Raw genomic sequence first — 15,143 nt, forward strand, 5'->3', positions numbered from 1 at the left:
AGAGAGGTGGAGGTTTGTCCTGGAAAGGAGAGGAATGAAGGTTAGCCGCAGTAAGACAGAGTACATGTGTGTGAATGAGAGGGACCCAAGTGGAAGAGTGAGGTTACAGGGAGAAGAGATCAAGAAGGTGGAGGGTTTTAAGTACTTAGGCTCAACAGTCCAGAGCAATGGAGAGTGTGGAAAAGAGGTGAAGAAGCGTGTCCAGGCAGGATGGAACGGGTGGAGGAAAGTGTCAGGTGTGATGTGTGATAGAAGAGTTTCAGCTAAAATGAAAGGAAAGGTGTACAAAACTGTGGTGAGACCAGCGATGTTGTTTGGTCTAGAGACAGTGTCACTGAGGAAAAGACAGGAGACAGAGCTGGAGGTAGCAGAGATGAAGATGCTGAGGTTCTCTCTGGGAGTGACCAGGAAGGATAGGATCAGGAATGAGTACATCAGAGGGACAGCACATGTTAGAGGTTCTGGAGATAAAGTCAGAGAGGCCAGACTGAGATGGTTTGGACATGTCCAGAGGAGAGATAGTGAATATATTGGTAGAAGGATGCTGAGTTCTGAACTGCCAGGCAGGAGGCCTAGAGGAAGACCAAAGAGGAGGTTTATGGATGTAGTGAAAGAGGACATGAAGGTAGTTGGTGTGAGAGAAGAGGATGCAGAAGACAGGGTTAGATGGAGGACACTGATTCGCTGTGGCGACCCCTGAAGGGAAAAGCTGAAAGGAAAAGAAGAAGAGTTTGTATTAATTATAAGTAGCAGAAATGTATTTCTTGCATAGATTTTTTTTTTTAAATGGTCTTTGTAATTGTCATTGTCTTTATCTGTTGAGGTGAATCCACGTTTGTTGGACGCTAGGGGGCACTACAGTTCTGACTGGTAGTTCTACCTATCGCCTAAAAGACACAGAATGCATGTTGGAGTGTTTAATGTTCAAACAAATACAAGAGAATTTTATTCTACTTCATGACAAACACTTAAAATATAATAGAACAAGTGTTATTTTGTCCTGTAGTGAAACTCAGACGGCAATTTTACCTTTTTTTCTGTTATAAGAACAAACATTCAAACAATTAAAACATTATTCTTGTAAATCAGAGCAAATATACTGTTTTACAAAAAATATAAATTTACAAATTATATGTCAAAATACGAGTCAAGACAAATATAGAAGAGGTTCATTGTGAGATTTCAGAAACATCACAGAAGCAAATTTGAAGCACTTTAAAACACCCGGGGTTGAATGCAAACCTGTCGACCCCCCGGGGACATGAGGTCTTCCTGCTGGTGACACGAGACAGGTTCTCACAGCTGGGGGGCTGCAGGGGACAACAATGGTGCATTGATGAAGACTCGTCCGACTCTTTGAGTTGGATTCTCTGTTTTATAAAGAAGACGTTCTAGTGCAGTGAAAAGCGGGTTTGTTTATTCCAGGAGGGGATCACTAATAAATTGTTTTCACAGGAATTGACTTCCTGCTGTGGTGTGAGGGAGTTTCGTGGACATGAAGCTCCTCTGAGCTCCGCTGAAAGAACACGAGTATATTTACTTTACTAATTTAACTACTGGTGAGAACAAACTCTACCTGCAGGCATAGGAGTCTCCATTCATAAATTGCCTCGCTCAAGGGCACCTCGGCAGTGCTCAGGAGGGGAACCGACACCTCCCACTGCTGGCTCACACTCCAGATGTTCTGACCCACCCGGGTCTTGAACCGGACTCAGTGGAACGAGAACCAGTCTTTGACACGTACTTCAGAAATATAATCGCTCGCATAAATTATCAAACTGGTAAAACCAGAATTTCAAAAAGGTTCTCACAGTACAGTATGAATAAAACAGTGTGATAATCCTAATCTCCTAATCCACTCTCTATTTCTTTACAACTATGTGTTCCATTGTCAAGAATGGGGACAATGTGACATTTACCAAAAGCATTCATCCATCCTATTTATGTATTAAGACTGGTTTAGGAGGATATTATGTAAAACACAAGAAAACTATGCCAGCAGTCTCCAAAAAGTTCCACCAAATGAACTTTTGAGGCGACCGATCACTTGTTGAATGATCTGTGACTTCACGGTTTTTGGAATAGTGAACATTCAGTGAAGTCCGAGCTTCACAAACAAGATGTTCACATTTAGGATTTGGTATTTAACAATAATCCATCCTACCGTCTATAAAAAGCGACGTTTTTCAGCCACATTTTCTTGGTCTTTCATTCTCTCAAAACATTGTTTTTCTGTACCTGCTTATATATTATATACTGTATTACTGTTATATATGAGATTTCCTCCGGGATTAATAAAGTATCACTCATTTTAAATTTATCCTACAAATAAAACTGCCCTAGTCAGCAGGATTTCTGCAGACACTAAAATATATTCATTTGCAAACCCAGAATGACGACAATCAAATAAAATGACATGATGAACGCCTACCTCCACCCAGTGCATGCTGGGAAAAGGCCTTGGAAACATTATCACATGATTTAAATGTGTGTAAATAAAAGAAATAAATAAAAAAAAATCCCGATGACAGAAGACAACAAGAGAAGGATCCATTATTAGTTTTATTTGCATCCATCATTGATTAAATGACAAAGGCGTATGAACGGATGGAAGGTCGGCTAATGTCCCAGTTCGAGTTGAGATTTTCTTACATCGACATGACATCCTGTGGAATAATAACGTCTAGGATCACGAGTCACTAAGAACCCAGTTGTTCTGAAATGCATCAGGTCATCGTGGAATTAAACTGCCTGGTTCATCCAATCAAAAGCCCGGAAGGTCAGATATTAATTTAGCACTTAACATGAAGAGATCCTAAAGATGAGGACTGCATGACTTCAACTCTCTTCAACTCCCTTTGGTATTGCATTTATACATTATAATATTCTGCAAAGGAACAAAATTTACAACTGTATAAATATAAAATTCTTCCAACTATGTTCAACGGCTAAAACATTCAGAGAGTTTACATCACGATGCAGCGATGAAAAAAAATAAAATAATAAATTTAAAAAAATCTTCCTTCAAGACTCGAGTTAGCACCGTCGCCCTCAGCAGGTCAATGTCTAACAGGCTGGACATTCAAGGCAAAATCACAAGTTTTAAAAAGGCATGAAAGCAAGTCATAAATCCCCTTCACACATCCCAGTGATTTTAAAAAGCATAAAAAGAAGGAAAAGTAAAAAGAATCTCCTGCGATCGGAAGGAAAAGACTAAAAATAAAAAGAGGAAAGGAGTTCCCTGGAGTGCAGCCTTTTCCTTACTCAAGACGAGGAGAGTCACGTCAATCAAGTGGAACGGTGTGTTAATCGTCACACACACCCACACACACACGCACACACACACCCACACACACACGTGCACGCAGAACGGCTAAAGCTCACAGAATTAAAAGAATATTTTCAGTCGGCAAACCGACCGGAAGCTCACGACACAGACGGGTTCTAAGACGGTTTTGCTCGACGGTGTACGGCGTCCCTCGGCTCAGGGGGAAGTGTTACAGCTGAATAAATATTTGTAGGAGGCCTACCTACCGCTAATGTTCCTCTAAATTACATCCCGATGCTGGAATGAATGCAGAAATGTCGAAGCTGATGAGAGCAGACAGACTCAACATCGGTCCCCTATGTGTGGTTTTTTTCTTTCACTTATTCAAGACTAATTGTGATTGGTTGAACTGCTACAGCCTAACCCCCCCCTTTCCCTTTCACTAACATCTCCTTGAGGGGGGGGGGCCGGGTCGGGGGGAGGCGCTACGGTCCTGGCGATGGTCATAAAGAGTTGATCTGGATCTTGACGTCGAAGCGACCCTGGTAGCGGTCCTTGTCGCTGTAGTTGATGTTCTCTCCAAACACTTTGCACTCGATGCGCACCTCAGTGTTCATGGAGAGGTTGGTGAACTGCAGCGCCACCAGTGGCTGGAGGTACTGGGGGTGCAGCAGCTTGCCGTAGTACGGGTAATACTGCAGGGGGAACCCCCCGCCGATACCGTAGTATTTGATCTCCCCGATTTTACCAGCATCCTCCTCTTTCTGGAAGAAGATATGAAGATATTAAAATTACGAAACAAGTCAATGGTTAAAAATTCAAGAAAAAAAAAAAATCTAATGGATTGAAATAAAGTACCTTGTTGGTGCAGTAGATGGGAATGACGTTGGGCTGCACCTTGTGTTGACCCTCTTCAGGGATGCTATCATTGGAGGCAGGAGGCTGCGACAGAAACAAGTTGAAATAAATAATAATAAATACAAAAATGTATTTTTTTGATGCACACAAACAGAAGTTTAAGGACAAATTATCTTTTTTGGACTTCGTCCGGAGCTGAAGCTGTTTTTGTGTTACGGTTGGATCATGGAAAACATCCCTGAATACTTCCAGCTCTTAGAACATTTTTACATTTCTCCAGCATTCGATCGAATATGCAAAAACCAGACAGATCTGAATAAAAACTAGTTATGAATTGACATGCATGAGGGTTTAATTTCATTCTAAATGTCCTTTCGGGTCTTGGCAGCAGGACTGTGCTCGGAGTTCCTCCCCTGAGGAAGGCGTTTATTTTTATTACCCTCGGACGGAAGTTGACGATCCTGTTCAGCTTCACGATCAGACACGGTTTGCCCTCCTGGAAGCCGAAGTCGCGGTCCTCCAGGCCGGAGCAGGGGCCCAGCAGAGTCCTGGAGAAGCGACAGGCCTTCCTGACGCTCTGCTCGCTCTCCAGGTCGCCCCGGTTCCTGTAGCCCGCCGGCTCGTCTGCGGACGGGAACACAAGGTCCAGTCAGAGAACAGTCCAGTCTAACACAGGTTACCAACGCCTCCTGCGTGTGCGTCACATCATCATCATTACTGTCATTTATTTTTCTCAAGGCGACTGCAGCGATGCGTTCGAGGACCCACCTCCGCAGTCCTCGAATTTCATCTTGTCCGTCTGGTTTTTGTCGTCATAGGCAGCCAGAAACTCCCTCAGGGCTTTGGTGTAGGACATGTAGGACTCCACGTCGTTCAGGGTGAACGCCAGCTCGGCTTTGTCCGACCGCGGGGTGTGTGTGAGGCCTGTCGGGAAAACACGACGTACGTTCATATAAACGCCGGGATCGTCAGCGTTAACGGAATCACCGGCGAGAAATATTTCAATTAGCAGGAAAATCTAAGAACAAAGGCGTGAATGAGAGACGCGTGTCAGATGTGTGTGCGCTCAGGACGCCTTCACCCGATTCACAGTATTTGTGCTCAAATCTGCTGAACAAGCAAAACAGGACCTGGACCAACAGGTTCTGCACCCTAAAGGGGAGCGAGGCAGCAGATTAGCGCCAGTATTTTAGTCTGGAAACAACATAATCCTGCATGTTTGAGCCTCCAGTCACCAGATTAATGCAGTTTCAGGAATAATATATAACCAGAGGTGGAATAAAGGCTGAGTTCCATTTCTATTCACCAAACCGCCTCTAAACTGACCTCTCTGGTGGCGTTTATTCCACCGGTAGCTGCTGTTTATTCACACGCGACCTTTAGACTCAAAGATACACGACAGTCATCCACAAAGATGGGGAGGTGGGCGTGGTTTCCTACCAGGGGGGGCGACCCTGTCCTGCCAGGTGGGCTTGTAGTCGCTCAGGGTGAGCATCATGGCCTGGATGGTCCCGATGAAGATCCCGGCCAGGCAGCCGTAGAAGATGATGTAGAACAGCGTGATCTTGACTGTAGGGGGTTGGGGGGGGGGGGGAGACGATGAATTATGATTTATTGATGTTTTCTCTACTTTAATATCACAAAGTCATTTGTTTCCCCGACACTAAACGTGTCCGGCTGCAAGCATCAGCGTCAAGAACGCCACGTAAAGTCAAAGCAAACGTCGAGACGGGAGACCAGCCGCCAGGAAAATACAATCAGACACACACACACACACACACACACACACACACACACACACGCGCCAACAGTGAATTAATGAGTGACAGTCGATCATAATAATTCACCTGCACACACTCTTTGTTAGACAACATTTTTCACATTAATTCTAGAGAATCGGGATTAATCCTCTTGAATGAAGCTCGTCTGCGGCGTGAAAGCAAGGTCAAAAAGGTCACGGCGAGCGCCAAGTTGCGAGTCAAACGGAACACTTTCTGCACACGTTTTTGATCGTGACCCACTTGAGTTTCCATCTGAAGCTGAAAGCGACGTTTTGTTTGAATTCCACTGAAGCCGATCGGACGAGTAAAACTGGAAAAATGAGTCGGAAAAACGAGCCTTTTGGACTCTTTTTGATTTGAACTTGCTCCTAAGGGGGGGATGGGTGTGTTTGTGTGTGTGTGTGTGTGTGTGTGTGTGTGGGGGGGTGTCCTACATAGGTTTTAACGTCCTTTCATCACCACCTTCAGCACTGCGCATGCTTCCACACGCATCAGCATTTTCTGACGACCTCAGAAGGACTAAAGAAAAAAAAGGACCCCGGCATCAGCTGGGGCTCCTGCAGCAGCCGAGCTCTGGTCCAATGGGATCTCAGCTTCCTGCAGGTGTGTGTGAGTCCACGAAGGTTCGAATCCCTGCGTGACATTGAGCAGAGGAACAAGGACGCGCCGGGGGAAACCGGATCAGGGTGGGGGGGGGGGGTCCGGCCGGTTAATCAGATGTATTGTTGGTGACATCTGATCACAGCAACCCGACACTGATCGATTGATCTCTCTCCCGTTTCCTGATAGGCTCGATCACCTTGACTCACCTTGGAACCGTGATGCATTTTTAACCCTTTGGCTGCACATTCCTGAAGTGATCACAAACAACTTGACGTTTCACCAACAACAACAACAACAACAACAACATGTCATGAGGATCAGATCAAGATTCGATTATTGATCTTTTCAACAAACTCATAAACTGAATCCACTCATAACTATATTTTTAGATATTTATAATGAAGCTAATCAATTAATTCACATTCATTTCGTTCATTCATCAACATAAATATAGCAGATATATAAAAAATTTCCCGCCGTCGTTTCGCCCCTGAATGCACCACTCCGCTCAACAGGTGGGAAGAAGCACGAGGCGAACGGTCGGGCGCGCGCTCCCGCCGCCGGGGCGCGCGCCCATCATCAATCTACCAGCGAACACCCGGGGTAGTTAGGAAAGCGCGCACTCACACCAACTGCCCCCGGTGCGACCCAGCAGCTCCCCCTTCTCGGAATTCCACAGGAACTTCTTCCAGCCGCCGTCATCTTTGTCTGAAGGCATCTCTGACGTACTTCCGCTCGGACCGTTCGTTCGCGCGCGTTCCGGTAGCTCCGGTCCCCCGTGGACACTTCACAGCGACCGAACCAGCGCCGACTGGGAGCCGCTGCCGAATATAAGCGGTCCCGGCGAGGCCCCGCCCCCAACGCTCAATAAGTCACCTAGTCGGAGGGCGGAGCGCCAGCAGCCAATCACAGGCCGAGGAGGAGGTACTGCGTAATGGAAGACGTCATGAAGAACGTCATATATACTAACTTTTTTATTAATAATTTAACATTTTTAATTTAATAATAATTTTTTATTAATAGAAAAAAATTAAACTCACATTTTTTAATTAATAAAAAAGTAAATAAAATTAAATTTAAAAAAACAACAACATCAGTGACAGCTCGACACCTGCAGAACAACCCACTCATGAATACACACACACACACACACACACACACACACACACACACACACACACACACACACACACACACACACACACACACACACACAGACACACACACACACACACACACACACACACACACACACAGACACACACACACAGACACACACACACACACACACACACACTCCACCTGTGTGACGTCATCACTAAATAAATGTCTCTCTGTTCCACCTGTGGGATTTAGTTTTCATATATGGACACACTGTTCCTGCCGTACCGAGACACACACACACACACACACACACACACACACACACACACACACACACACACACACACACACACACACACACACACACACACACACACACACACACACACACACACACACACACACACACACACACACACACACATTCCTGTTAACTACTATACATGTGTGTGTACATCTCGTCTGTCTGCATGAGCAATGCGTGTGTGTGTGTGTGTGTGTGTGTGTGTGTGTGTGTGTGTGCGTGTGAAATCGCTCAGCTGCCATTGGGTCTTAGGCTGTTTGAATGTAAACATTCGTGTGATTGTGCGATTCTGCACATGGGGGTGTTGACCTCTAAATATGACCTCAAGGACAGGAGCCACATCTCTGACTCCATCACGAAGGAAAGACTCCTGTGGTCGGATGATTTTTTGAGTAAAAAAACTAAAAAATAATAAATAAATAAATAAAATAAAATAAAAACTAAAATAAATAAATAAATGGAGCAAAAGTCTTGAGAAATTTGTGAATGTATTGCATTCATGAAACCAAAACCGTGTCATTTGAAGTGCAAATCATATTAAATATGTTTGTGTGATTTGAAAAATACAGAAAGTTTTGACGTCCACTTACTGAAGTGTTGACATCTGTGTTTGTATGGATTAAATAAAAACCCAAGAGAATTTAAATTGAGTGTGGAGTCTAGGGTGACATTCAAGCAAAGCTCTTTTCCTTGATTGTACATGCAGTAACAGTAGAAGATACTCATGACTAACTCTAGTTTAAGCTAACCCCTAGCTATGCTCTTATAGGTTTAACCTGCTAGGGGACTTCCCACAATGCACTTCCCTCCCCACCCCTCCCTCCCTTCCTCTATGCATTCATGCATTTTTAATACAGGTTGTCTTCTCACCTGGAGTGTGTGTGTCTCTCACTCTACAGGTTCATCTCTATTGTTCCTTTTGCAAGGAAAAGGGTTATTAGAATAATTATTATTGATGTTTTTGTTCATTATAAATTGTTTTTGAGTTGTTCTGGATCTGGCTTTTCTCTTTCCAGCTGGTATGTTTTTACTTCCTGTCACTCCGTCGTCTGGATCCCACCGATTTGCTGCCTCGAACATGATGACTGTAACCACATAGTATAGTCATAATATGCATGAGCACAATGCTCATTTCCTGTGTTTTTGCATGATGGGGCTAACCTGAAGGTAACCATCAGACTGGAATAACAGGCAGCGTCGCCAAGCAGCCTGTAATCTCACTAATGATACAGAAGAGTGTGTGAAGTGACCACACCCAGACAAGTGCTGCCTCTTGTCAGCCTGTGTACACAATAAACAGTGTACTGTATCAGGGTATGTGGGGGGAGGGTGGCCAAGGTGAAAGTGAATCTCCCTATTATATGTCCTCGCAGGTTGAATATTATAATCAGCACTAATGAATGTTTTCATTTGTTCAACTCTCGCTCACAAGTCCTTCCACTGTAGTCTTTGTGTTGTCCTTTAAAGGGTTAATACGTTCGGTCCATTTGATCATTCCAAAAAGCTCTTATGAAGGTATAAAGGTATAGATATATCAACACTTTTTTGATATATTAAAAGTCAGCCACGAGGTGAAAAGATGGCATCAGGAACAGAACAATATGAATATGAATTTTAAAAAAAGCAACAGAGCTGTAAATACAATAAAGAAACAACAACAATAGAAACTTGAGGCAGAGAAAACATAGAATGTAGAGCATCTACATCTAGAAACCATTCGAACTCAATGCACCTCATGGGATGATGCTGTTAGCACACGCCCATCTACCTGCATGGTGAGTGACTCTTTGTCTTTGTCAGCACGGGAAACACAATGATTTACAGCAAATGAATGAAATAACTCATCTCCAGTGTGTGTGTGAAAAACCTCAATTACATTACAACATTAAGCACTTGTCTTCAGAATAAGATACTCATGCACTTTTGCCCAAATTTTAATTTGAAATTGGAAAAATATTGTACTATAAATGTAGTTGAAAACTATTTATCAGCATCACATTACGCTGTAAAAAGTGTGGTGCAAAGCAGGTTAGGTCTAACAGGTTAGTTAATAATAAATTAATCGGGTGTGGACTAAGGCATTCTATGTCCTGTTGGCTTCCTTTCATTATCACAGACCAAGAGATGAAATGATTATAAATACACATGGTTCTTACATTTTAAATTGCTGGATCCTATTACGATTCATTATTGGAGCAATATTTCAGGTTTTTGGAAATTTGGTTTTTGGAAATTCTTATTGCCATAAAGAAAAGGGATGTATTTGTTTCATTTAAGTTAAAAAAAACCCCAACAATATCCATGATACGTTTTAATATCTAGCATACTGACTACTCTGGTAGTAGTAATATATACAGTAGATAGTACAGCTGGAAATGGAGTTTCAGGCTCATTTCCTTTTGCGCCGTTTAGACAGAGCTCTTGACCTTGACCATATCTTGCACTTCAATGGCAGATTGCTCTGTGTTTATAGGTAAATAGTGATGGGAATGCCATAGTACATTCTGTTGTTGATGCATGGCATTTCAGCACGAGTTGTAGACCTGAGGGACGGCGCTGGCTGGCTTTGTTTCTAACCCAAATACAGAACCTAAAGAAAGAGTTGTGTGGATGCAGCATTACTGCATCAGTGTGATGTTACGCTTTTACATCAAATCTGTTACTGTGTACGTATGTTTACTGTAAATGTTGGAGAACATATTCAAAATTTTGCATCCACTTTATCTCAGGAAATTATATTTTGATTGGAAATCATATGCGTTCCTTCAAGTTTCCACTTGCAGAGTCTTCAGTTGGAAGCAAGACCTGACAACAATGCCACAGAGGTCAATAATTGACAGAGATCATTACTGAAAGTTTAAATTTCCTTTCTCCAAAACACTGGTTAATGTTTATGTGTGATGGAAAATAATTTGTGGCTATTCATGAGTTCAACCCAGAGTCCAATGGTTGGAGCCTCACAATTCATAAATGAAGTCCTCAAAAAGTTCCAGGTTCTTACGTCAGTGGACAATGAAATCTAGATCATTTCAGTTGGAATAACATACATAATCTAGGATGAATTCAAATCTGTATCTTCAAACTGCAACAGTGAAATAAAAAGAGAGCAAATACTTAATTCTTACACTAAAGTGCAGAAATGTGACTTACACTTTAAGATTTAAGAGTGAATTGAGTTTTTATTAACTTATATTAAAGAATGCATTGCAATGTTCTCGTTATAATTGCTTTACACTTGAACAATGAACAATCCAATCGTAACTGCTAAAAGTTCATGCAGTGTGGAGGATGAACTCTAGAGCTCCACAGCCTGAGGAAGCTACTCTGTGGTGACGCAACAGTAAATACTTCTGTACCTCAGACAGCAGCAGGTGAACAGGGTGTGGCTGTGGTGGGCGGGGCCTTCTAATACGCTCTGGGCTCTCTGCAGACGCCATGCCTCACCAATACTACTGCTGTTGAAGGGTACTAGTAACGCTCTGGGCAGTTTCAACAAAAGCATTACTATAATGTAATAACTATAGTGTAACAACTACAATGTAATAACTACGTTACACTGTGATGTAGTGTTACACTGTGATGTAGTGTTACACTGTGATGTAGTGTTACACTGTGATGTAGTGTTACACTATGATGTAGCGTTACACTGTGATGTAGTGTTACACTATGATGTAGCGTTACACTGTGATGTAGTGTTACACTGTGATGTAGCGTTACACTGTGATGTAGTGTTACACTGTGATGTAGTGTTACACTATGATGTAGCGTTACACTGTGATGTAGTGTTACACTGGGATGTCACATTACAGTATGATGTAGTGTTACACTATGATGTAGTGTTACACTGTAATGTAGTGTTACACTGGGATGTCACATTACAGTGTGATGTAGTGTTACACTATGATGTAGTGTTACACTATGATGTAGCGTTACACTGTGATGTAGTGTTACACTGTGATGTAGTGTTACACTATGATGTAGCGTTACACTGTGATGTAGTGTTACACTGTGATGTAGCGTTACACTGTGATGTAGTGTTACACTGTGATGTAGTGTTACTCTGTGATGTAGTGTTACACTGTGATGTAGTGTTACACTGTGATGTAGTGTTACACTGTGATGTAGTGTTACACTATGATGTAGCGTTACACTGTGATGTAGTGTTACACTGGGATGTCACATTACAGTATGATGTAGTGTTACACTATGATGTAGTGTTACACTGTAATGTAGTGTTACACTGGGATGTCACATTACAGTGTGATGTAGTGTTACACTATGATGTAGTGTTACACTGTGATGTAGCGTTACACTGTGATGTAGTGTTACACTGTGATGTAGTGTTACACTATGATGTAGCGTTACACTGTGATGTAGTGTTACACTGTGATGTAGCGTTACACTGTGATGTAGTGTTACACTGTGATGTAGTGTTACTCTGTGATGTAGTGTTACACTGTGATGTAGTGTTACACTATGATGTAGCGTTACACTGTGATGTAGTGTTACACTGTGATGTAGTGTTACACTGTGATGTAGTGTTACACTGTGATGTAGCGTTACACTGTGATGTAGTGTTACACTGTGATGTAGTGTTACTCTGTGATGTAGTGTTACACTGTGATGTAGTGTTACACTATGATGTAGCGTTACACTGTGATGTAGTGTTACACTGTGATGTAGCGTTACACTGTGATGTAGTGTTACACTGTGATGTAGTGTTACTCTGTGATGTAGTGTTACACTGTGATGTAGTGTTACACTGTGATGTAGTGTTACACTGTGATGTAGTGTTACACTATGATGTAGCGTTACACTGTGATGTAGTGTTACACTGGGATGTCACATTACAGTATGATGTAGTGTTACACTATGATGTAGTGTTACACTGTAATGTAGTGTTACACTGGGATGTCACATTACAGTGTGATGTAGTGTTACACTATGATGTAGTGTTACACTGTGATGTAGCGTTACACTGTGATGTAGTGTTACACTGTGATGTAGTGTTACACTATGATGTAGCGTTACACTGTGATGTAGTGTTACACTGTGATGTAGCGTTACACTGTGATGTAGTGTTACACTGTGATGTAGTGTTACTCTGTGATGTAGTGTTACACTGTGATGTAGTGTTACACTATGATGTAGCGTTACACTGTGATGTAGTGTTACACTGTGATGTAGTGTTACACTGTGATGTAGTGTTACACTATGATGTAGCGTTACACTGTGATGTAGTGTTACACTATGATGTAGCGTTACACTGTAATGTAGTGTTACACTGTGATGCAGTGTTACAGTGTGATGTAGTGTTACACTATGATGTAGCGTCACACTTTAGTGTAGTGTTACACTGGGATGTCAAATTACAGTGTGATGTAGTGTTACACTATGATGTAGCGTTACACTGTAATGTAGTGTTACAATGTGATGTAGTGTTACACTATGATGTAGCGTTACACTGTGATGTAGTGTTACACTGTGATGTAGTGTTACACTATGATGTAGCGTTACACTGTGATGTAGTGTTACACTGTGATGTAGCGTTACACTGTGATGTAGTGTTACACTGTGATGTAGTGTTACTCTGTGATGTAGTGTTACACTGTGATGTAGTGTTACACTATGATGTAGCGTTACACTGTGATGTAGTGTTACACTGTGATGTAGTGTTACACTGTGATGTAGTGTTACACTATGATGTAGCGTTACACTGTGATGTAGTGTTACACTATGATGTAGCGTTACACTGTAATGTAGTGTTACACTGTGATGCAGTGTTACAGTGTGATGTAGTGTTACACTATGATGTAGCGTCACACTTTAGTGTAGTGTTACACTGGGATGTCAAATTACAGTGTGATGTAGTGTTACACTATGATGTAGCGTTACACTGTAATGTAGTGTTACACTGTGATGTCACATTACAGTGTGATGTAGTGTTACACTGTGATGTAGTGTTACACTGTGATGCAGTGTTACACTGTGATGCAGTGTTACACTGTGATGCAGTGTTACACTGTGATGTAGTGTTACAGTGTGATGTAGTGTTACACTGTGATGTAGTGTTACACTGTGATGCAGTGTTACACTGTGATGCAGTGTTACACTGTGATGCAGTGTTACACTGTGATGTAGTGTTACAGTGTGATGTAGTGTTACACTGGGGTGTAGCGTTTGCAGTGTGATACTCCAGACTTTCAGTTTCCAGTCAGTTTCCTCTCAGGTTCAGGGACAAGTCTGGTTGTTGTACAGCTGGTTATAAAACTCCCCTGTGAGAAAGATCAGTAAAGACATCAACCAGTTGATTTGCAAATTCTTATCTGTTATCAGGAAGGTTATCAGCAGCTTTACTCATATTCACACAGCACAATTTTGTTTGACATTCACTGTAGCTACTGACAGCAGTAGGTGTGTAGATTTTACTGTTACTGTCGTTAATACGTTCCTGTGACAATATAAACCTCACATATGATAGAACTCTCCCTATTCTGCTACATCCTGTTTATGATATTTTATATTGAGGTCCGTCTTGTTTCTTTTCCAAATGTGATGAAATGGATAAAATGCCTGAAAAAAAAGAATATATGACTTCTCCAAAGTAGCTTTTTAAAGTCCTTAAGTCCTGGCAAGAATTTGAAATGTTGGTATTTCTGTATCCGAATCCCAACTAATGTGGAATAAGAACATATTTGTGTTTCTACTACAAACCATGTGTCACTCTTCTGTCGATACACACAGGTGAATGTTGTTCTTGTGCACTTTAGGACTTTGTCACCCTACCCGGCGATGGCAGATATGATGTCACAACAGAGTGAAGGTGGGAACTAGACAGGACTACTAACATGTCTAACGCTGCTTTGCTGTCATCAGTGTGCAGATTTGAATATACACAGGATGTAGAGAAATAATTGTACTGAAGGAGGTGTCACAGTGGAACTGAGAAATAAGTTTGACTGCATAATGTACATTTGTAATCTGTTACTCATAGAACGTCATTACATTCAAATGTTTATGGCTTCTAGAGCAGAGGATACGTGTCCTGCTGCTCACGCAGACTGTAAGAAACACCAGCCCTATTAAACTTTCATTGTTTTTCCCTCTTGTCTGAGCCGTCACCGAGCTCCAAACCTCTTCGATGCAGATCGCACAACCTGATTGGCCGCTTCTGATGCTGTGGTGAAATAGATGCTCTTGCGAAACGTTGCACTAGTTACAAATT

General features: G+C 42.1%; 1 protein-coding gene across 1 annotated transcript; it reads right to left on the reverse strand.

The window, feature by feature from the left end:
• Positions 1 to 2,544: 2,544 nt before the first annotated feature.
• On the reverse strand, positions 2,545 to 7,326 carry atp1b1b (ATPase Na+/K+ transporting subunit beta 1b). Its single transcript, XM_068309633.1, has 6 exons — positions 7,138 to 7,326; positions 5,567 to 5,695; positions 4,895 to 5,050; positions 4,566 to 4,750; positions 4,127 to 4,210; positions 2,545 to 4,032 (listed from the first exon to the last, which is right to left on the reverse strand). Exons 1-6 carry the CDS (start codon positions 7,226 to 7,228, stop codon positions 3,772 to 3,774), a joined length of 906 nt encoding a protein of 301 aa, XP_068165734.1. The 5' UTR covers positions 7,229 to 7,326; the 3' UTR covers positions 2,545 to 3,771.
• Between the last annotated feature and the right edge of the window lie 7,817 nt (positions 7,327 to 15,143).

The sequence above is a fragment of the Antennarius striatus genome, chromosome 24 (assembly GCF_040054535.1).
Source record: "Antennarius striatus isolate MH-2024 chromosome 24, ASM4005453v1, whole genome shotgun sequence".
NCBI lineage: Eukaryota > Metazoa > Chordata > Actinopteri > Lophiiformes > Antennariidae > Antennarius > Antennarius striatus.

Excerpts from the sequence above, each read along its gene's own strand:
- atp1b1b (XM_068309633.1), bottom strand. The coding sequence starts at position 7,228 with ATGCCTTCAGACAAAGATGACGGCGGCTGGAAGAAGTTCCTGTGGAAT. Across the intron at positions 5,051-5,566 it reads GGACAGGGTCGCCCCCCCTG|GCCTCACACACACCCCGCGG; the intron begins GTAGGAAACCAC and ends TTTTCCCGACAG. Across the intron at positions 4,211-4,565 it reads TCGTCAACTTCCGTCCGAGG|CCTCCTGCCTCCAATGATAG; the intron begins GTAATAAAAATA and ends TTTCTGTCGCAG.